This window comes from Aquarana catesbeiana, linkage group LG04 (genome assembly GCF_042186555.1).
Source record: "Aquarana catesbeiana isolate 2022-GZ linkage group LG04, ASM4218655v1, whole genome shotgun sequence".
Taxonomy (NCBI): Eukaryota; Metazoa; Chordata; class Amphibia; order Anura; family Ranidae; genus Aquarana; species Aquarana catesbeiana.
In genome coordinates, this window is record NC_133327.1 from 350,527,996 (window position 1) to 350,550,734 (window position 22,739).

Consider the following 22,739-nt stretch of genomic DNA (forward strand, 5'->3'; position numbering starts at 1 on the left):
TAATGTCTTTGCAGAGTGAACACATCCCCCCAGACGATTGTCTGTGCATTGCACAGGGGCCCTTCGCTGGAGGACATATCCCCACTCTGCAAACACTTCTTTGCATCCTCAAGAAGCTTTTCACTACCAAAACGGGTCTCAACCATCTTCAGTCTGCCCCAGACCACTCTTTAGAGCAGGCTGCAAGACAACACTGGGAGACACTGTGACAATACATCTTAATAAAATTTCCACAACAGTAAAGTTTACCCACTGTCAGAATACAATAACTTACACAAAGCAGAGGTACCGACTGGCTACTCAGTTGAAAAACTGCATTTAGATCAACTGTAAAATAAAAGCACTGATTGCCTCTACAAATTAGTTCACAAGCATCCCACTTTAATTTTTAAAGAAAAACTGACATGTTTGGTGTCCTTACAACTAAAGTAAAAACATAAAACGATGACAAATTTGAAAAGATCAATCAGTTGGTTTTCAGTGTGGTCTTAAAGTGTTCTTGTCTAACAAATTAGCATTTTCGAAAAACAGACTATTTAGAAAATTTACACCTGCAGTTCTCTTTGTATGTCATTAGGCTCAACTACAACAACTTCCAGGGTGGCTCTCCCTAGAAAGCAGTATTGTTTTGTTCTTCCAGCATGTCAAACATGTTCCACACATACTGTGAATGAGAGAAGGAATGGTGGGTCCGGCAGCCCACAGAATCAGCTGTGGGATTCTCACAGCTGCAAGCATTCTTTTGGGAACCCAGCGCTCGTCTTTATCCCTGTCATTTAATGTAATTACAGAAGTCTCTCAAGCATCACTAATGTCATTTGCACATTTTTACAGCTGAAGTGAAAGGAATTGCTCAAATGTATTCGGCAGCCTACACACTTTTACCAAAGTCAAAGATTAAAAAAAAAAAAATACAGACAGACATACGGAGAGCTAGATATGCAAATTCAACAGCAGATCACTCCGTCCTAGCTGCCAGGAATCTATAGAATCACAGGGTATGCACTACCACTGTCAAGAGAAAAATCAAGACAATGGAAATTTAGGCTTAATGTACACGGGACATTTTTACAACCTCTCCCGAACTATTTAACTTGACAGATAGTAACCCACATTTAAAACGTCCGTTTTGCCACGTTTACATGCCACGTTTGCATTCAGAAGCGTTTGAAAAGCGTTTTTTTTTTTCAAAATAGCCAAAAATGAAAGACGCCTGTAAGCAAAATGTGGCTAAACACAAGTTACCACGTTTAGAAGAGTTTGGCGCTTGAAATGCCTCTAAACTCAGCGTCTGAACTCATTTTTTTTTGCTTTCCAAAAAAGGCCTCTAAACGCAACTGCCTAGAAACGACTATACACGACCCTGTGTACATAGACAGATAAGATGACATAGAAGAGAGTTCAGGAGCAGTTGAAAAAAAATGCCCAACTGCTCCAAAGACCCCTTTCACAATGAGCCGCCCCGGGCGTCACGGGCTTTACAGTCACTTTAGTGACGCTATTCGGCCTCTAGTGGGGCGGTTTTAACCCCCACTAGCGGCTGAAAAGGGGTTAAATCCGCCGGCAAAGCGCCGCTACAGGTATAACAGCGCTGCCCCATTGTTTTCAATGGGGAGGAGCGGTGGAGGAACGGTGTATTCACCGCTCCTCCACTGTTGCAAAGAAGCTGCAGACAGGACTTTTTGTGACGCCCTGTCAGTGCAGCGCCCCAGTGTGAAACCACTCGGACTTTCACATTGGGTTTGCAGCTGAAGCTTTTTTCAGGCGCTTTACAGGCACTGTTTTTTAGCGCTGTAGTGCTTGAAAAACAACTCAGTGTGAAAGGGGTCTAAACGTCCGTTTAGCAGCAGCAGTGTACATGAGGCCTTATAGTACAAGATAGAATATGAAAGTGCTATTTATAGTTTATTGTTAAATGTATTTGTTTTTAGAATAAAACAAAAGGATATTTATTTCGATAGACTGTACCTTTCTCAGAGCGCGATGAATGTTTCTGCAGAAAGTCCAGCATCTGGGCCAGTGCTTTCTTGTTGCAGTGAGTCGAAAGTTCCTCATCACATTCATAACAACTAAAAAGACAGAATGTATGTCTGTGGGTTACTCACATACTAAAAGGTAACTCTGTATAAGGGTGAAAATATTTTTTCTCTGGAAAAATCGTTTTTCTTGGTAATACATCACGGGACACAGAGCCTTTGATAATAACTAAGTGGGTTAGATAGTCACCATCAGGTGATTGGACACTGGCAACCCTAATTACAAGGCAAGTTCCTCTACTATATAACCCCTCCCATATAGAGAGTACCTCAGTTTTTTCGCCAGTGGCTAAGGTGGTTGGTCACGTTGAAGATGTGCTAAGAAGAGAGCTCTGTTTGATGGTCTCTGCTGGGGCCTAGGAGCTATACAACCGGATCCATACCTCAGGCCAATAAATACGCCTAAGATGGATGGTACCCGGGCCTCGTGAAAGAAGAAACAAGGTTTTGCCTGTAATGTCTCTCTATGAGGACTGGGCTCTGGGATCCAGCACTTTGGGGCACAAATTAAAAGTTGCACGAAAAGTTTTTTGGCAGAGTCTTCTACAGGTCCAAGGAAGAGGATCCTGCAAGTAGGAAGCCAGAACCCTGAAGGTTGGCACAACATTACCCGCCGTGATGGGTGAAGGTCGGATCTGTCTGTTCTCAGCAGTTTCCTGCGGCGGGGATTAAGGATTATCTTCTGCGAGTAGTTTTTCATGTCTTACCGGGTTTCCGCCACTAGAGGGAGTAAGAGACATACCTGGTGTTTACTTACATGCCTTCCAGGATACACGCTCAGTGAAGCTGGTCTGTGAAGCCGGTCACCTCCTCCGCGGTAGGCTCTGCCACATAAACTGAAAGGGGGATCCCACGTAGTCCTCCGGAAGTCTCCTTTCTCCCCCCTTGCCCCCCCTATGATGGTCCTACACGCGCGCTTTTATGGCAGATTCAGCGTGGGAGAGGGGGGTGGTTGGGGCCAGCGTGCACAGCGCATCAGTGCGCAGGCGCGAGGCAGCAATGTTTAAAGCCCAGGACGCTGGAGCCCCTGTAAGTGGTTGTGACTTATATAGGCGGAGACCCCGCCCCCTTATGATGTCACAGTCCCTGGGCATGCTGGGACTGTGACGTTTTAGGGGGCGTGGTAACTGGGTGATGTTGACAAGAAGACAAGACAAGTCCAGACCTCCGCTGGCAAAAGAGCGGCCTGAAGACAGCGGAGGAGCCGGTCGAAGAACTGGAACACCGGGAGAAGAGGCCGGAGAGAGCGGAGAAGAACCAACCGGACGCTGGGAGAAGAGGAACCGGAGGGACCCCCGAAGCCGGAGGAAGACCCCCCCCGGAGCTGTTTAATAAATTATTTTAAAAACCTGTGTAGTGTGTTTTATTATTGACACTTTTTCCCTAGGTGAATGGGTAGGGGTAACATGTACCCCATACTCATTCACATAGGGTGGGGGGCCGGGATCTGGGGGCCCTCTTATTATAGGGGGCTCCCAGATTCCGATAAGCCCCCCGCCCGCAGACCCCGACAACCAACGGCCAGGGTTGTTGGGAAGAAGCCCTTGTCCTCATCAACATGGGGACAAGGTGCTTTGGGGTGGCGCCCCCTCCCCCAAAGCACCCACTCCCCATGTTGAGGGCATGCGGTCTGGTACGGTTCAGGAGGGGGGGGGGGGGCGCTCGTTCGTCCCCACCCCCTTTCCTGACCGGCCGGGCTGCGTGCTCGGATCGGGGTCTGGTATGGATTTTAGGAGGGACCCCACGCCGTTTTTTCGGAGTAGGGGCTTCCCTTTAAAATCCATACCAGACCTAAGGGCCTGGTATGCCCCGCGCTCGCCGCAATAGGAAAATTTGTTTTTCCTATTGCAGCGAGCGCGAAATGCAATACCTGCCCTTGCGTCGTATCTGGTCCGTTGGAGCAGCATACAGACGAGCGGACTTTCCATCAGAAACTGAGTCCGACGGAAAAATTTAAAACATGTTTCAAATCTAAGTCCGGCGGACTTCTGGGAAAAAGTCAGCCGGAAAAGTCCACCAGAGCCTACACACGGACGAATTGTCCGGCGGACCAAGTATGCCGGAAAGTCCACTCGTGTGTACGCGGCATAAGGCCTTATGTTTTCCGCTTGATGCCATTATGGATTCTGTTCAGCAAGCATCCCGCCTTACTCTCCTGCTGGTACACATGCGCAGGTCCCTTTGGCTTAAGCATTGGGCAGCTGAGGCTTCATGCAAAAGATTTTTGACTGGGTTCCCGTTTCATGGGGAATGCTCGTTTGGGGATGATTTGGACAACTATATATCCAGAGGATTACCGGGGGCAAGACCACTTTGTTGCCGGTTAAGAAGAAGAGTAAACGTCTCTCATTTAGATGTTCTCTTTCCCCAGCCCCTGGAGCCTCGACCCCCATGCAGTGGCGACGGCCTCCCCAGTCCAATACTAGGGGAAAGGTCCAAGGGCAGAAAAAGTCTTGGGGTCCAAGATCTGTTAAGCAGAACCCCAAAGCCTCCTTATGAAGAGGCGCCCCCGCTCAGCCGAGTGGGGGGAAAGGCTGCTGCGGTTTGCAGACACCTGGCGGGAAGAGATTCAGGACAAATGGGTAACCTCCACAGTGTCTCTGAGCTACAAGCTGGAGTTTCGGGAGCTTTCGCCATCCCGCTTTCTAAGGTCAAGAGTCTCCAAAGATCCAGAAAAAATGAGGCCCTTGCCTTAGAACGCCTGTTATCACAAGGGGTAGTTATAGAAGTAGCCCCAGAAGAGCAGGGCTCAGGGTTCTACTCAAACCTCTTTACGGTTCCAAAACCACACGGGGATGTCAGACCTATTCTAGATCTAAAAGACCTTAATCAGTTCCTAAACATTCGTTCTTTCCGCATGGAGTCAATCCACTCAGTGGTTTCCACCCTTCAGGGAGGAGAATTTCTGGCATCGATAGACATCAAAGATGCATATCTACATGTGCCAATTTTCCCCGCTCACCAAAGGTTTCTAAGGTTTGCGGTAGAGCAGCGCCACTTCCAGTTTGTGGCCCTACCTTTCGGTCTTGCGACCGCACCTCGGGTGTTTACAAAAGGTTCTATCCCCGCCCCTGGCAAAGCTAAGGGCTCGAGGCATAGCAGTAACAGCTTATCTGGACGATTTGCTACTCGTAGAACAGTCTATAGCACGCTTAGACTGCGATGTGCTCAGCACAGTGAAGTATTTAGGAGTACCTAGGCTGGGTCTTCAGTCTAGAAAAATCCTCCTTACAGCCCCTAAAAAGGCTGGAATTTTTGGGCATGGTCATGGATACAGTCCAAAGCAGAGTGTTTTTAAGTCAAAAGCCAAAGCCATAAAGGATTTGGTCCGAGTAATCAAAACAAGGAAAAATCCTTCCACTTGACTTTGTATGAGGTTATTAGGGAAAATAGTAGCCTCATTCGAGGCTGTTCCTTACGCCTGGAACAAGAGAGTTCAAGCCTTGGATCTTCCAATGTGCCTGTCACCATGGGTACGCCAGAGCCTCAATTGGTGGTTACTAACCGAGAATATACAGAAAGGAAAATGCTTTGTTCCAGTTACATGGAAGGTCTTAACTACAGATGCCAGCCTTGTAGGCTGGGGAGCAGTTCTGGAAGAAGCCTCTTCACAGGGACGATGGTCCAAGCCGAAATCAACATTCTGGAAATTTGGGCAATTTAGGTTGCAAGGCTGTCCTGTCCGGATACAGTCAGACAACGCTACAGCGGTGGCCTATGTTAATCACCAAGGAGGCACCAGGAGTCTGGATGCCCAGAAGGAGGTGAATCACATTTTTGCTTGGGCAGAAAGGCATATCCCCTGCCTGTCTACAGTCTTCATTTCAGGGGTAGAAAATTGGCAGGCAGATTTCCTGAGCCGCCAGCAGCTGTGTCCAGGAGAATGGTCTACACCCAAACATATTTCAGGCCATATGTCGGAAATGGGGTACCCCGGATGTAGACCTGTTGCCTTCCAGGTTCAACAAGAAACTGGAAAACTTTGTGTCAAGAACAAGGAATCCGCTGGCACAAGGGTCAGATGCCTTAGCGATTCAGTGGAATCAGTACTTTCTGATCTATGCGTTCCCTCCAGTTCCGCTTCTCCCGCAATTTCTTCAGAGGGTCAAAAGGGAAGGGAAGCAGGTAATTCTGGTGGCCCCGGCTTGGCCAAGGCGACCTTGGTATGCAGAGATCGTAAAGATGGCAGAGGGAAGACCTTGGGTTCTTCCACTACGCCCATATCTACTCTCACAGTGCCCAACATTCCATCCTGCTTTATGAAGTCTGAATTTGACCGTTTGGTTGTTGAGATCCACATCCTGAAGAGCCGTGGGCTCTCGGGTCCAGTCCTATCCACCCTGGTTAATGCTAGGAAGCCGGCCTCCAGGCTCATCTATTACAGAATCTGGAAGGCATATATTTCCTGGTGTGAATCCAGGGGGTGGCATCCTAGAGGGGTATGCCATTAGCAGGATTCTTGCCTTTCTTCAATTAGGCGTAGAAATGAGGCTGGCCTTGAGCACTATCAAGGGCCAGATCTCAGCCTTGTCAGTATTTTTTCAAAGACCGCTTGCCTCTCATTCCCTGATCTGGGCCTTTGTTCAAGGGGCACTGTGGTTGAATCCGCCGGTTAAGCCTCCCGTGTGCCTGTGGGATTTAAATTTGGTTTTGTCTTTTACAGAAAAATGTTCCTTTGGTTCTTTTGACAAAGAAATTGTTTTTTCTTGTAGCCATATCTTCAGCTAGGAGGGTATCGGAATTAGCAGCTCTTTCATGTAAGGAGCCATAATTGATTATTTACGAAGACAGGGTGGTGTGCGTCCTCACCCGACCTTTTTGCCTAAAGTGGTTTCAGGATTCCATCTGAATCAAGATGTGGTTCTACCATCCCTTTTTTCAGATCCGCAGTCTTCGGAGTTGTTACACTCTTTAGATGTTGTAAGAGCAGTTAAAATCTATGTGCAGGCAACGGCTCAGATATGAAAGACTGATTGTCTATTTATACTGCCAGAAGGCCCCAAAATGGGCCAGGCAGCGTCAAAGTCCACTATCTCTAGATGGATTTGACAGGTTATTATTCAGGCTTATGGTTTGAAGAAGAAAATTCCTCCTTTTCAGGTTAAAGCACACTCGACTAGAGCAGTTAGTGCTTCTTGGGCAGTGCATCACCAGACCTCCATGGCTCAGATCTGCAAGGCTGTAACTTGGTCTTTGGTCCATACATTCACTAGATTCTATCAGGTTGATGTAAGAGTGCATGAGTATGCCACCTTCAGGCGCAGTGTGCTGCAGGCAGCAGTATAGGTCCTCACGTCCGATGGCGGTCTGGGTTTCTGATCTGTGTCTCCCTCCCCTCAAATTTGGGCATTGCTCTAGGACATCCCACTTAGTAATTATTAAAGGCTCTGTGTCCCGTGGTGTATGAACAAGAAAAAAGGATTTTTAAAACAGCTTACCAGTAAAATCCTTTTCTTGGGAGTACATCACGGGACACAGAGCTCCCGCCCCTCTTCGGGATTATATGTTGGGGTACTTATTGCTTTGCTACAAAACTGAGGTACTCTCCATATGGGAGGGGTTATATAGGGGAGGAACTCGCCTTGTAATTAGGGTTGCCAGTGTCCAATCACCTGATGGTGACTATCTAACCCACTTAGTAATTATCAAAGGCTCCGTGTCCCATGATGTACTCCCAAGAAAAGGATTTTACAGGAAAGCGGTTTTAAAAATCTTATTTTTGCTTTGCTTTGAAATAAAAGACTTGTTTGCTTATATTAATATCAACAACACTTAATTCTTCTTTTCTTGTGATGTGGGAGCAGATAATAAAAAGCTCAGGGTCTAATGCACTTAAAATGTTATGTCCACCCTCCTCACTTTAAATAGCTCAACAAGAAAATGCTTCAATTTATTAGAAGAGCGGAGGGTTTTCCTTCCTGTTCAGATCCGCTCAGACCATGCTGAGGAGGAAGCATAGCTCCATGCAGGTCCTTCAATTTTTTTTTATGACTTCATGTGTGCCTATTTCGAGCACATAGACTGTGTAGGACCTTGGTGTTTCTGTGTGAGGTCCATCATGTGTTAGGCTGGGACCGCCACCTGTTGGGGACCAGAGGTTATTATTATTGCGGCCACTGACACCAATGCAGGGGGTTTCTATTACTGCCAATGTCAACAATGCAACAAAAAGGCCGTTATATTTACCAATAGAGTTTGATATTAGAATAAATTATATATATATATATATATATATATATATATATATATATAAAAAAGGCGGAACAAGCGGCATTGGCCACGCCTCCTAATGTCCTGAAAGTGATGAAACATGTATGAGTATGGGTGGGAAGGCATTTGGTCTATAGGCTGCTTCCATGGACTGGAATACACGCCGGCTCCTGCATTGGAGAGATGGCGGGCTATACATTAATTGGCAGATGATTTCGGGTTACTGTTGGTTTTAAATAAATGGTATGTGCTATGAGATCCTTCTCTGCATGTAAGCTCTTATGGACCTGTGTCATAGTGGCTGAGACCAGGTGAAACAAGCATTACAGACCTACCTTGGTATAAGTGTGGTCCCACAAGGGTACTGATTTTATACAGAGTGGAGTGTTGCCGGTGGAGAGTATGGCACTTTGCAAGAGGTGCCGTTTTACTGGTACAATTTTTTTTATATATATATATCTAGATATATATATCTAGATATATATATAGATATCTATCTATATATATATATATATATATATATATATATATATATATATATATATATATATATATATATATATATATATATATATATATATATATATATATATATATATATCTGTGGGAAAAAAAGTATCTGCTCCCTTCCTGATTTTTTTTTTTTTTTTGCATATTTCTCACACTTAAATGTTTCAGATCATCAAACAAATTTTATTACACAAAGATAACCCGAGTAAATCCAAGATGCAGTTTTTAAAATTATTATTTAATTTATTAGGGGAAAAAAGCTGTTCAAATCTGCCTGGCCCTATGTGAAAAAGTAATTGCCGCCTCCCATGCTGAATGAATGAACTGTGATTAACCACAATTTTTTGGAAAACCGAGTTAAATTTCACTTGCCACTGCCACTGCCAGACCTGTTGAATCAAGAAGTCACATAAATAGAATCTGTCTGACAAACTGAAACACGCTAACAGATCACAAAAAGCCACACATCATGCCTCAATCTAAAAAATTCAAGAACAGATTAGAAGCAAAGTAATGTACATGTATCGGTCTAGGAAGGGTTTCAAAGCCATTGCTAAGGCTTTGGAACTCCAGTGAACCATGGGGAGAGCCATCATCCACAAATGGAGATAACTCGGAACAGTGGTGAACCTTCCCAGGAGTGGCCGGCCTACAAAAATTACTCAAAGAGCATGACGACGACTCATCCGGGAGGTCATAAAAGAACCCAGAACATCTAAAAAAAACTGCAGGCCTCACTTGCCTCAGGTAAGATCAGTGTTCATGATTCAACAATAAGAAAGAGACTGGGCAAAAATGGCATTCATGGGACAGTTCAAGGCCAAAGCCACTGCTGACCAAAAAGAACACAAAGGCTCATCTCACATTTACCAAACATCATCTTGATTATCCCCAAGACTTTTAGGCAAATATTCTGTGGACCGTTACCATCTGGCATAAAACTAATACAGCATTTCATAACAAGATCATACCAACAGTCAGACATGGTGGTGGTAGCTTGATGGTCTGGGGCTGCTTTGCTGCTTCAGGACCTGGGCGATTTACCATAATTGATGGAACCATGAATTCTGAGCTCTACCAGAAAATCCTAAAGGAGAATGTCCGGCCATTAGTTCTTTACCTTAAGCTCAAGTGCACTTAGGTTATACAGTAGGACAATGATCCGAAACACAACAGCAAGTCCACCTCCAAATGGTTCAAACAAAGCAAAATGTAGGTTTGGAGTGGCCTAGTCAAAGCCCGGACTTAAATTCAATTGAGATGCTGTATCATGACCTTACACAGGCCATTCATGCTGGAAAACCCTCCAATGTGGCTGAATTAAAACAATTTTGCAAAGAAGAGTGGACCAAGATTGCTCCACAGCAATGTGATTGCTCAACTCATTGCCAGTTATCGCAAACACTTGATTGCAGTTGTTGCGACCAAGGGTGGCACAAACAGTTATTGGGTTTAGGGGGAAATTGCTTTTTCACATAAATCCAGGCAGGTTTGGACAGCTTTTGCGCCTTAATAAATGAAACCATAATTCAAAAACTGCATTTTGTATTTACTCGGGTTATCTTTGTGTAATAATAAAATTAGTTTGATGATCTGAGTCATTTAAGTAGGACAAATATGCAAAAAAAAAAATCAGAAAGGGGGCAAATACTTTTTCACAGCATAGTGTGTGTGAGATATATATATATATATATATATATATATATATATATATATATTATACACACATACATACAGTAAATAAAGATATATATATATATATATATATATATATATATATATATATATATATATATCTATATCTATATCTATATATATATATATATAGATAGATATAGAGAGAGAGAGAGAGAGAGATATCTGTGTGTGTGTGTGTATATATCTTTATCTATCAACATTTGTGTTTGTAATTGTGGTATATTTAGATTTGGGTAAGCACGGATTTTAAAAAAATCATATATATCTGGTTAATGTGTACATATTGAAAAAGTTGCAGCCACCCACACGGATGTTTAGACACACTGTTGAGTGGGTATTTTACCAACTACTACCACAATGCAGGGGGTTGCTATTACTGGAGCTTCTTTACTCCAACTTTCCCTTTAGTGTAGTCATGCAGCATGACTGAAATTTTTGGTGTTGAGATGCATTACAACCCATTATTTTTGATGGACTGTCTAATTTGAGGCAATACATGCACCTCAACACACAAAAGCACGCTGCTATTGTGCAGCCCTCTCAACAGTTCGGGGGCCTCTCTTGGGGCCTTCTATATTATTCAAGTTGACCATCAATGGTCTAGGATTTAAAAACAATTTAAAAAAATTACAATTTACCTACTTCTAAATTAGATTCACAATAAAAAATGCAAGCAACTAAACAGTCACTTTCTTGACCTCAGTTAAATTCACCTCATCTTAGAAAAGTTGCTTTGGGTTTGTCTGCATAAGAGACAAACAAACATGCATAAAAAAAGTCTAAAACAAGTAAACCCAATATACTTTCTTATCTATATACTAATGCTAGCAGCATAAGGATTAAAAAAGTGGTGGCTGCATCAGTTTTCCTCTCCTCCATTTACTGTTTCCACCTGATGATCTGACCAGTAACACACCTCCTGTGATACAATGCCTACACTCTGGATGAATGAGCACAGGGGGCACCTTTGGACAGCAGCATTATCAGTCTGGGGGAGGGGGGGGGTGTTAGATGTACTATCAGATTTAGAAACACTAACAAATTGATGTCAAACTCCAGCTCATACTTTATAAGCAGGTAGAGCAGTGTTTTTTCATTTTGTGATAAAAGTTTTACATGATTAATAAAAGCTGGTCATTGTAAGCATCCCTGCCGGCGTTAAATTGTTTGCCTCTTCTCTGTAATCCGATAGAGCTTTTTCTATTGAAAAACAACAGACTTACTGGCAGGATCAGCAGATGAAAACAAAATAAAGTCTAAAAAAGAATATGAATGCAACCATCACATCTAAAACAATGGTAAGTTGTAATATAATAAATGTTTGCTTGTGGGTTTACTACCACTTAAAATGTCGATTGAGAGAGTTAAGTTCCACTTTACGTCCCACTTTATATCAATTCAAACCATTCTGGAAACATAATATAGAAAAAAAATAATTTTAGCCAGCACTACGGAATTTAAAAATTCTTGGCAATTTTCCCCCAAAAAACAACACATACAAGGCACACACATATACCGCAGTTATGACTGCTGAGAAGGATGTATTTTCTCCTATAATAAACACAGTCAGTTATGTAATGTATTGCAACATTTATCCAAATCAACTCTTAAAGTGTATGTAAATCCATCAGAACATGTTAATGCACATGTGAAGTAATTAATAGTATTAAAATAACTATAATACTAATAAAACAATGAACGATAGACTGCATAGTTTCCAGAAAGCGTACCTTTTTTTCTTCTATAATGGGGCCATATAATCTTCCACATGTTCTCACACCACAATAAGCGATCGGTGGGCAGAGCTAAGAGGCAGCATTTGATGAGTCCTGCATACATTTAAAAGCTATGACTAAGCACCAGCGAGGGTGTGAAATGTGTTAGCTACAGCTGTCCCTTATGCTTCTTGTGCTGTATGGACTGTCTTTTATAACAATAAAGGTGACTGCATTGGAGTGCGGATATCTGGAATTTCTTCATTACATGATCATTGCATGCAGATCCAGCACACTTTTTACATCCAGGGGAGGTAAGTAGCAGGATTGCCATCTGGAGTGGTGTACTATATATTTCTTACATTTAAAAGCCCCCTGAGGCATTCAGGAGTGTCATGTGGGGTGTCAACATTGTTCAGAATTTTTAAATTGAATGGTGGTGGTTTATATAGGGGTAGGTTTTTCTTTGCTGGAAAATTTCTTGAAAGGTTTATTTAATTTGAAGTGCATTTTAGAGTTTTAAAAAAAAATATTTTTTTTTATAACACTATGGAAAGCATTTTTTTCTTTATGAAAATTATAGTTTGGTAAGGTTTCAGTGTTGGATTTTCGGTAGATTTTCTTTAACCACTTCAATACCAGGCACTTTCGCCCCTTCCTGCCCAGGACAATTTTGAGCTTTCAGTGCTGTCGCACTTTGAATGACAATTGCGCGGTCATACAACACTGAATTTTTATAAACTAAATTTTTATAATTTTGTTCCCACAAATAGAGCTTTCTTTTGGTGGTGTTCGATCACCTCTGCAGTTTTTATTTTTTGCTAAACAATCTAAAAAAAGACTGACATTTTTGAAAAAAAAAAAAAAAAGTTTTTCTTTGTTTCTGTTATAAAATTTTGTTTTCTCCTTCACTGACGGGCACTGATGAGTCGGCACTGATGAGGCGGCACCGATGGGCACTGATAAGGTGCCACTGATGGGCACTGATGAGGAGGCACTGATATGCAGCACTGATGTGCACCGATAGGTGGCACTGATGGGTACTGACAGGCGGCACTGATGGGCAGCACTGATTGGGCAGGTACTGACAGGTGTTAATGCTGGGCACTGATTGGCATTGTGATGGAAACTGATTGGCACTATGGTGGGCACTGATTGGCACTTTATTGAGCACTGGCAGGGGGTTGTGATGGGGCACCGATTGGCAGCTTATTGGTACATTTGATGGGGGCTGTGCTGATACTCAGTGTGCTGATTTGATTATCAGCACAGACCCCCCCTCTAACAGGGAGAGCCGTCGATCGGCTCTCCCTGTCAGCGCGAACTGAGGAATGCTGTTTACCGGCACTTCCTGATTCACGCGATGATCAGCTGTGATTGGTCACAGCTGATCACATGGTAAGAAGCCTCTGTCAGAGGCTTCTTATCACGATCGGAGATGCGGTGTGTCAGAGTGACACGCCGCGATCGCTGCGCACCCCCACGGGCACGCGCCGGCATGTTATTCTGCTTGACGTCATATGACGCCCAGTCAGGATAACAGAACCACTTCCCGGCCGTCAATCTGTTATAGGCCGCGCGAGAAGTGGTTAAAAGTTTTTTCTCCATAATATTTTTATATTTGTATTAGGTGGGGCCATTAGTTGTAGTAGTACAATTCATTTCCTTTCCTTAAAAACAATTACCATATTTATCGGCGTATAACACACTTTTTCCTCCTGAAAATCAGGTGGAAATCGTGTGTGCGTGTTATACACCGATTCCTGCTGCCTCAGAGTGGAAGGAGGGTACGAGCATCGCTGGATAAAACAGCCGCGATCTCCTGTGTATGCGGGCTCAGTCACACACAGTCCGGCCCCCTGGCCCGGCACTGGACCACTGTTCTGTCCATCATATGAGCCGGGCTGGACTGAGTCACTGAGCGCCGAATACACAGGAGATCGCAGATCTGTGTAATCCAGCACTGGCAAGGCTGTAGATTAACACTAAGCAGGCTCCAATGATGGGCATGTTAGAGGCTGCAGATGGGCACTAAACAGGCTGCAATGATGAGCACTGATCAGGCTGCATTGATGGGCACTGACGCTTATTTTGCTTCAAAGTTCTTTATTTAAAACTTAAAGTTTTTTTCCTGAAACTTGCCATTTAAAGTTAAGGTGCGAGTTATATGCCGATAAATACGGTAATTACTTCACATATGCAAAGGATCTTCCGTTTTAGATATATAAGAAACATTCATGGTAATATTGGTGAAATTAAATCAGTACTTACCAAATGATCCATGTACTTAGGTTGATTGCAATGCAGTGTTGCTCACTATGTGACATTTGAAAATGTTTCAAGGAGTGCTGGCATTCTGAGTTGGAACTACAGCCCTAAATGCATACAAGAATCAACATACAGTGTTACTTTTCTGGCAGATTTATAGATTGCACAAAAAGATTTCAGGAACAAAATGTATGATTTCCCATAATAACTTTTGAGATTTTTTTGTTACCTTGTAACCAGGACATCTAGTTAGCTAGAGAGACATAGTCAGTCTCTGTCAGTCTCTCTCATAGATAGATAGATGTATTCATTCATTCACACACACACACACACACACACACATACAGTGCCTTGCAAAAGTATGTACAGTGGCCGGGTAGGAAACTTAATTGCCACTTCCTTATTTAAATATAAATTATGGAAAAACTGTAAAAGAAAATTCCTTTTATGTAAATGTTACAAGGACACAAAATGTGTGCTCATTGGAACTACAACATAGCTTATTTTAAAATCAAGCAGAGCGAAGCCTATGCGTACAGCCTTGGAGCCATTGCCTCTGCTCACTACAGCACACTGGTTTTATTATAGTAGTAGGCAATAAACTTACTTTAAGGAATAGTGGTATCATAACATCACTGCAGGCCATCATACAAATCTCACACCCAAGTGGAATGATAAGGTCATAATATGCAGCCTACAGTGCTCAAACTCTGGATGAATAAGAAGGTGATAGAGCTCATACCTTAGGGGATAATGAGTTCTACAAATCCTAAATCCAAGTGGGATGATGAGATCATCCTGCATTCCACCCCTCAAAGGCTCCACCACAGTGGGATGATGAGGGTATAATAAAGCAGCCTTGGTGCCCACACCATAGTGAAAATAAGAGAATGATAATCAGCCTTACAAAGCCTACACATGTGAAAAAAGTCACCCTTTACAGGGGTTTTTTCACCGCACGTCTTACAAGCCTTCAGAACTGTCTCACCTAACCTGCTGTGACTGAAGATTCCAAAAAGACTGAAAAACTAAAATTAAAAAGATGACCGGTATATCCTCATAGTCCTCAAGACCTCCAATGCCCAACTGTAAAGAGGAGAACTTTAGCAACCCAACAATTACTGACAAAAGGAGCAACCACAACAGAATCCACCTTGTACATTATTGGAAATGTAGAAGTGTCCTAAATCTATGGCTGTTCACAGGCCCCCATAGTAGCCAAAAAACACCTATTGCTTTCTGCTCCACTAGACCAAAGCACTATTAAATCAAGTATGGTACCTTCTAAAGCATCAAGGTCTTTGTTAAGCCCCATTTAAAAGCACATCCTCAACAATCCACTTGGGGACACCCAAACAGGTCACCAGTGCAGTACTATACACGTAATACATTAAAACACCACAGATACCTTACTGTTTCTCCACTACAAGCAACAGGAAAAGTTGCAGGGAAAAAAAAATTACATGGACTTTTAAATTGTCTACCTCCTGTCCCACTTGATAGGCAGGGGCAATCAATTAATCTTGTGCCTGCACACACCCTAATCCCCCCTGCGCCAGCCAGGTCTTTTGCTGGTGAAACTGCTGGGTTTGCTAATGGACACTCGCTGGCAGTGACAGTGCTGCCAGCGAGACAATTTTGATTGGTATGTATACTCCTAGACTCCTGACCTCCAGTGCCTCTTCTGCTGTCATAGTATAGGAGGTAAGCACCTAGTGGGGAGCATGGCGGAATCTAGAGGATAGATTTCACTTCATTTACAATGCTCTGCCAGCATGCTTCCTACCCATGCTCTCATGTCAGAGCGGCACTGTGCCATGCCCTGCCAGGGGGCACTACTGTGCCTTGCTCTCATGTCAGGGGGGGGCACTACTGTGCCATGCTCTCATGCCAGGGGGGGGGCACTACTGTGCCATGCTCTCATGTCAGGGGGGGCACTACTGTGCCATGCTCTCATGTCAGGGGGGGCACTACTGTGCCATGCTCTCATGTCAGGGGGGGCACTACTGTGCCATGCTCTCATGTCAGGGGGGGCACTACTGTGCCATGCTCTCATGTCAGGGGGGGCACTACTGTGCCATGCTCTCATGTCAGGGGGGGCACTACTGTGCCATGCTCTCATGTTGGGGGGGGCACTACTGTGCCATGCTCTCATGTTGGGGGGGCACTACTGTGCCATGCTCTCGTCGGGGGGGGCACTACTGTGCCATGCTCTCATGTCGGGGGGGGCACTACTGTGCCATGCTCTCATGTCGGGGGGGGCACTACTGTGCCATGCTCTCATGTCGGGGGGGGCACTACTGTGCCATGCTCTCATGTCGGGGGGGGGCACTACTGTGCCATGCTCTCATGTCGGGGGGGGCGTTTCTATTTCGCCCTCCTGCCTATATAAAGAAGAAGTGACAATCTCCTAACCACGCCCCTGACAGCGTTCCTAATTGGACGAAACGCCACGTAGGGTGGAGCCCAGAGATCTGATGTCAAGACACTATACATGCTGACCACGACCATCTTATTGGTTGGAAATAAATGTTAACCAAGGATTTTTGTGTTCCTGACATGCTAATTTTAATTCTCTAAATGTGAGTACCCTGTGCGCTTTTTACTTAATAAAATCATCTTGATTTAACATACTACAATATAAGGAGCTACTTCTCTTTTTATCCTACATATGAACCTGTGGATTCACTCCATGTTGTGACCCTATGAGATTTAGCTGTCTGGTACCAGAGTGGAGTCATGCTATAGTGGCTATATCATGCTTATCTGACCACTTATAACCTAGTGGTTCATTTTCTGCGGTAAGAAGCCCGGTGTGCTGGTGTGGCAGTGGAGGATTTCATAATTCACCTCAGCTTGTCATATTTACACTGTGGGTGATGCCAATTTTTGGAACATGGACTCTTTACGCTCAATGACAGTGGACTTTTATTTACATAGTTCATGTTTGTATTTCTAGCGCTGCATATGTTTATACATTTTTTAATATTGTTACCTATATTTTATGCTAGCTGCTGAATAGACATTAGCGCAGTGATCAATTTTATGTATTGTTTTAGCAGAGACCCTAGGAAATAAAATGGCGATTGTTTCAATATTTTATGTCACACTGTATTTGCGCAGCAGTCTTTCAAACGCAATTTTAGGAAAAAATACACTTCAATTAATTAAAAAAAAAAAAAAAAAACTAAAACTATCAAGTAAGTCCATTTTTTTTTGTATAATGTAAAAGATGTTACGCTGTGAGAATCGTGATCTTTATGCTAAGCAAAAAAAAAGTTGCGATTCTCATTTTAGCCAGAATTGTGCACACAGGAAAAAGAGATCCACTGTGCTCAACCCAGTCCCACTCATCAGAAGAAAATGCATAGCATATGTATAAATTGTTCTAAATATAAGCAGTGTTGCAAGTCAGGATCTGTGAGGCAAGTCTATCAGGAGCATTTGCTCCTGGCGAGTGGCAACTGGCCATGAAACGTCTCGAGCCTATCAATATCATCAAGTTCCCAACACATAGCTTGACCTCAACTGTGATTCATTTGCATCCTATAACCCATTTGTATCCATTAATCAATAAGCATTGGCTTTTTATACTAGTTACTTCCTCTTTTTTGTATGACATCGTCTTGTATATAGATAAAAATACTCATGTTCAACCATGTATCACATGTTTATGAGGTATGCTTTGTTTATATGCAAATTACATTTTTTTACAATTTCTCCTAACACGTGTCTTGGGCCTCACGCAAAGTCCCAAAAACCCCTTTCTTAGTTCTGATTTAGGGATGAAGGGGGAATGTTATCATGCACCTCATTTAAAGTCCCCAAACCCTTTTTGCTTCCTTGTAGATTTTAAGCAAAATTTTGGAAACTGAAGAAGCCCCTGTCACTAAATAAAATGATTAGCTTACAGTCCTGTTTACAGCTTGCTTTTCCTTTGCTTCAGGTTTGCTTGAAAAATTAAACACCCTGTAGCTTTAGTGGTGCTTCAAAGCGTCTTCAAAGCCTCCATAAAAGTCTATGGCAAACCTCGCTTGAAGCCTCACCAAAGCCCCACCAAAGCCCCACCAAAGCCTCTTCGAAGCACCAAGCAAAAGAAAGATGTAAACAGGGCTGTAAGCTAGGCGTTCAGAGAGATTTACCAATGTGTGTCCAAAGCCATGTTTTGAAGCAAGTGTAAACTACCCCTTAGTGCTATTGAGATAAGTACACACTATAGAAAGATATGCTTTGTGCATATTTCAGGTCTGAGATTTACAATCACTTTAATATGTAAATACTGTGAATAAAGAATCACATCTACAGTCCCTGTTGTAGATAATGCTGACATTCTTACCTGGTGGCCACATTTAAGGCACAGCCAAACTTCAGCAGGGGCTACAGGCTCTCCATCCTTCATCCTCCTTTCTTTAACACAGTCTGTGCATGACGACCACACATTTTGTGATACTGCTTTTTTGACCTGATTTACATCCACTGCTTGGCCAACATGATGGCAAGTAAGACCTGTCAAATAAAATGGTATAGTTCTTACAAAGCTTGCACTATTTACCTATGCAATGTATGCTTTTATATATTACTTGCATTTTGCAGCTCTGGTGAAGGCCTCATCTTGTGGACATGTATTTTACTAATAAAAGAGGGTTCTTTAGAAATTCCTGAGCTATAAGAATGTTCCAGGGCCCCAGTCCTAATCCAAACTTCTATTAGGCCCCTTTCAGACAGGCTGTCCAATGAGGTCCTGCAGAGAGGATAACCCGCTGAGCAAGCGGATTCCTCTTAGCAGAGGCACCCTTGTAAAAGGGGCCCAATTCTTCTTCCCTGGCTTCGCCATCAGGTTAAGGTTGAAGCTCATTATGCTGTTTCTTTGTGTGCTTCTATTGCTCTCAACTAAGAAAAAGTCCATACAGGGAACATTTTTAAGTCACATGAGATATTCATGTAGCAAATTTGAAACATGGGGATAAAACTGGAGAGTTGCCAAGCACAGTTCATACATCTCTTTTAACCACTTCAATACCAGGCACTTATGCACCTTCCCACCCAGACCAATTTTCAGCTTTCAGCGCTCTCACACTTTGAATGATAATTACCCAGTCATGCTACACTGTATCCAAACAAAATGTTTATCATTTTCTTCTCACAAATAGAGCTTTCTTTTGGTGGTATTTAATCACCACTGGGTTTTTCATTTTTTGCGTTATAAGCAAAAAAACATCGAAAATTTTGAGAAAAAACGTACTTTTTTTTAGTTTCTATTGTAAAATTTTGCAAACAAGTCATTTTTCTTCATAAATTTGTGCCAAAATTTATACTGCTACATATCTTTGGTAAAAATAACCCAAAATAATGTATATTATTTGGTCTTTGTGAAAGTTATAGAGTCTACAAACTATGGTGCCAATCACTGAAAATTGATCACACCTGATGTACTATCTCACCTGAAGGCCTATCTCATTTCTTGAGACACTAACAAGCCAGGAAAGTACAAATGACCCCTTTTTGGAAAGTAGACAGTCCAATGTATTTACCACATGTGTGAGACTTTTACACAGCCTGGCCACATACAGAGGACCAACACTGAAGTAGCACTTTCAGGCGTTCTACAAGCATAAATTGCACATATCCTTTCTCAACCACCTATTACACTTTTGAAGGCGCTGGAGCACCAGGACAATTGAATTGTCCACAAAATGACCCCATTTTGGAAAGCACACACTCCAACGTATAATCTGTGAGGCATAATGAGTCTTTTGAACGGTTCATTTTTTGGTCAACACAGCCAAAGTATTGGTCCAAACAGCAGGAAGAAACATGGTCCATAATGTCATGGGTCTTTACAGGCAGCAATATGGTCAGCACAGCCAAAGTATTGGTCCAGGCAGCAGGAAGGACCATCAAGCTTAGGGCCAGGGGGACAGGGGTAGAGGCTTCTCCCACCCAAATAGCTTTGAAGCCTCCGGGCAACCAGACCCTGTTCTGGGAGCACAGAAAACGAAAAACTGGTTTTCTCTACTCAGAACGCTATTCTGAATGCCTTCACATATGTGAGACCCCTGTGTACTAAAGTAGATGGCCAAAAGATCAGTCCAAGTGGCAGGCAAAAACATGGTCGATTAACAGGCCAAGGTCGGTACACGTGGAAGTCAGAAACATTGTTTAAATCGGCAGGCAGAGGCATCGTCGGTAAACAGGCTGAGGTTGATGCACGTGGTTGGTAAACGTGGTTTAAATTGGCAAGCAAAGACATCGTCGGTAAACAGGCCAGGGTCAGTTAATTAACATGGTAGCAGGCAAATGGGGAAATGGCAGTCTGGTAATAATACAGGGAACTAATATTGGATGGATGTATGATAATTTTTGAAGCAATCTCCGATGCACAGGCCAGGTTGGGAGGGACATTGGGGACAATAACAGCTGGAATCTCTTCTTACTCCTCCTCTGCTGCATACACGGCATTTTAAGCGGCGCTTTACCGCCGCCGCCGCCCCCACCGCAGTGTGAAAGGGGCCTTAGATCTAAGAAGAAATGTTACTTTGTTTATACTTATTTGCAATGTTGTGATAAAACTTGGCAGGCTGCCTGGTTTTGTTTTTTTATTTTTTTCCAGCTGTGAGAACTCTCTGCACTTGTTAGAAAGATGCTGTTTTGAAGATCGGGAAGGGAAAAGAATAGCGATTTTAATTCTTAACGATTAATCGTGCAGCTCTAAGTTATGCTCATTTGCTAGATGTGTGTGGGTGTCATTAGGAATTAATGGATCTCACACGCATTTGCAAAAGGCAGTGCATTTTTGTGCGGTATGGGAAAACACGTATTTCACATCTGTTAACGCACTGCACCTGGTGTGAACAAGACCTAAACTGTTCTCTGTGAATTCATTGGTCTATAGGTTGTAAAAATCCTTTCCTCCCCAAATCCCCCCTCCTAGCACAAACCATCCCGAATACCCTATCCTAGGACAACCCCCCCTCCCAGCCCCAAATCCTGTTAGCTCCTGTGTACAGAAGAAACAGAGAGCTGTGCCGGCACCTCATCCAACCCCCCCACCCAACCTCCAGGTCCTCTCTGTACTCTTGCCGGCAAGTACTTAGCGACCAATGGCATCAGTTGGTAGGACGTGGTCGGGCGGCCACCTCAGCTTTCTGTTTTGCCGGCAAGAGTACAGTGAGGAGCAGAGAACAGGGGGAGGTGCAGGCACAGCTCTCTGCCCAACAGAGCTAACACGACACCCTAGTTGAGAAACACCGATCTAAGCAGAGCGGGCATGGATGCACTGTGCAACAACGTCATCAAATATTGGTAAAATGCTTTTTTTTTTTTTTTTGTAAATGTTCTAAAAGTGGCAACCTGAGAAATTAACTTATGTATAGATAGTAGCAGGGAGGCACTTCAGGTTTTTGTATATATTACACACATACACACACACACACACACATACACACATACACACATACACAGGTACATCTCAAAAAATTAGATCATCAAAAAGTTAATTTTAGTAATTCAATTCAAAAAGTGAAACTCATATTTTATATAGATACACACAGAGTGATACATTTCAAGCATTTTTTTATTTTGAGGATTACAGCTAGTAAAAACCCAAAATTCAGTACCTCTGAAAACTAGAATATTACATAAGATGAATAAAAAATTTATTTTAAATATAGAAATGTTGGATTAACCACTTAAGCCCCAGACCATTTGGCTGGCCAAAAACCAGAGCACTTTTTGCGATTTGGCACTGCGTCACTTTAGCTGACAATTGCGCGGTCGTGCAACAAAGCTCACAAACAAAATTGACGTCCTTTTTTTCCCCACAAATAGAGCTTTCTTTTGGTGGTATTTGATCACCTCTGCGGATTTTATTTTTTTTGCGCTATAACCAAAAAAAAGAGCAAAATTTTTTTAAAAAAGCAATATTTTTTACTTTTTGCTATAATAAATTCCCCCCAAAAAATGTATAAAAAAACATTTTTTTCCCCTCAGTTTAGGCCAATACGTATTCTTCTACATATTTTTTGGAAGAAAAAAAAAAAAAAAAAATCGCAATAAGCGTTTATTGATTGGCTTGCGCAAAAGTTATGGCGTCTACAAAATAGGGGATAGCTTTATGGTATTTTTATTAATAATTTTTTTTTTCACTAGTAATGGCGGCGATCAGTGATTTTTATCGTGATTGCGACATTATGGTGGACAGATCGGACACTTTTGGTGCTATTTTGGGACCATTCACAATTATACAGCGATCAGTGCGATTGAAAATGCATTGATTTCCATGTAAATGTGACTGGCAGTGAAG

At 42.8% G+C, this 22,739-nt stretch overlaps 1 protein-coding gene across 1 annotated transcript in view; it reads right to left on the bottom strand.

Annotated features, from left to right (window-relative positions):
- USP45 (ubiquitin specific peptidase 45) overlaps positions 1 to 22,739 on the bottom strand; it is a 317,389-nt gene that overhangs the window by 274,155 nt on the left and 20,495 nt on the right. The window contains exons 3-5 of the mRNA XM_073626986.1: positions 18,774 to 18,943; positions 14,441 to 14,544; positions 1,969 to 2,069 (exon numbers count right to left, since the gene is read on the bottom strand). Coding sequence (XP_073483087.1) covers positions 1,969 to 2,069; positions 14,441 to 14,544; positions 18,774 to 18,943 — 375 coding nt within the window. The remainder of the gene's footprint in view (positions 1 to 1,968; positions 2,070 to 14,440; positions 14,545 to 18,773; positions 18,944 to 22,739) is intronic.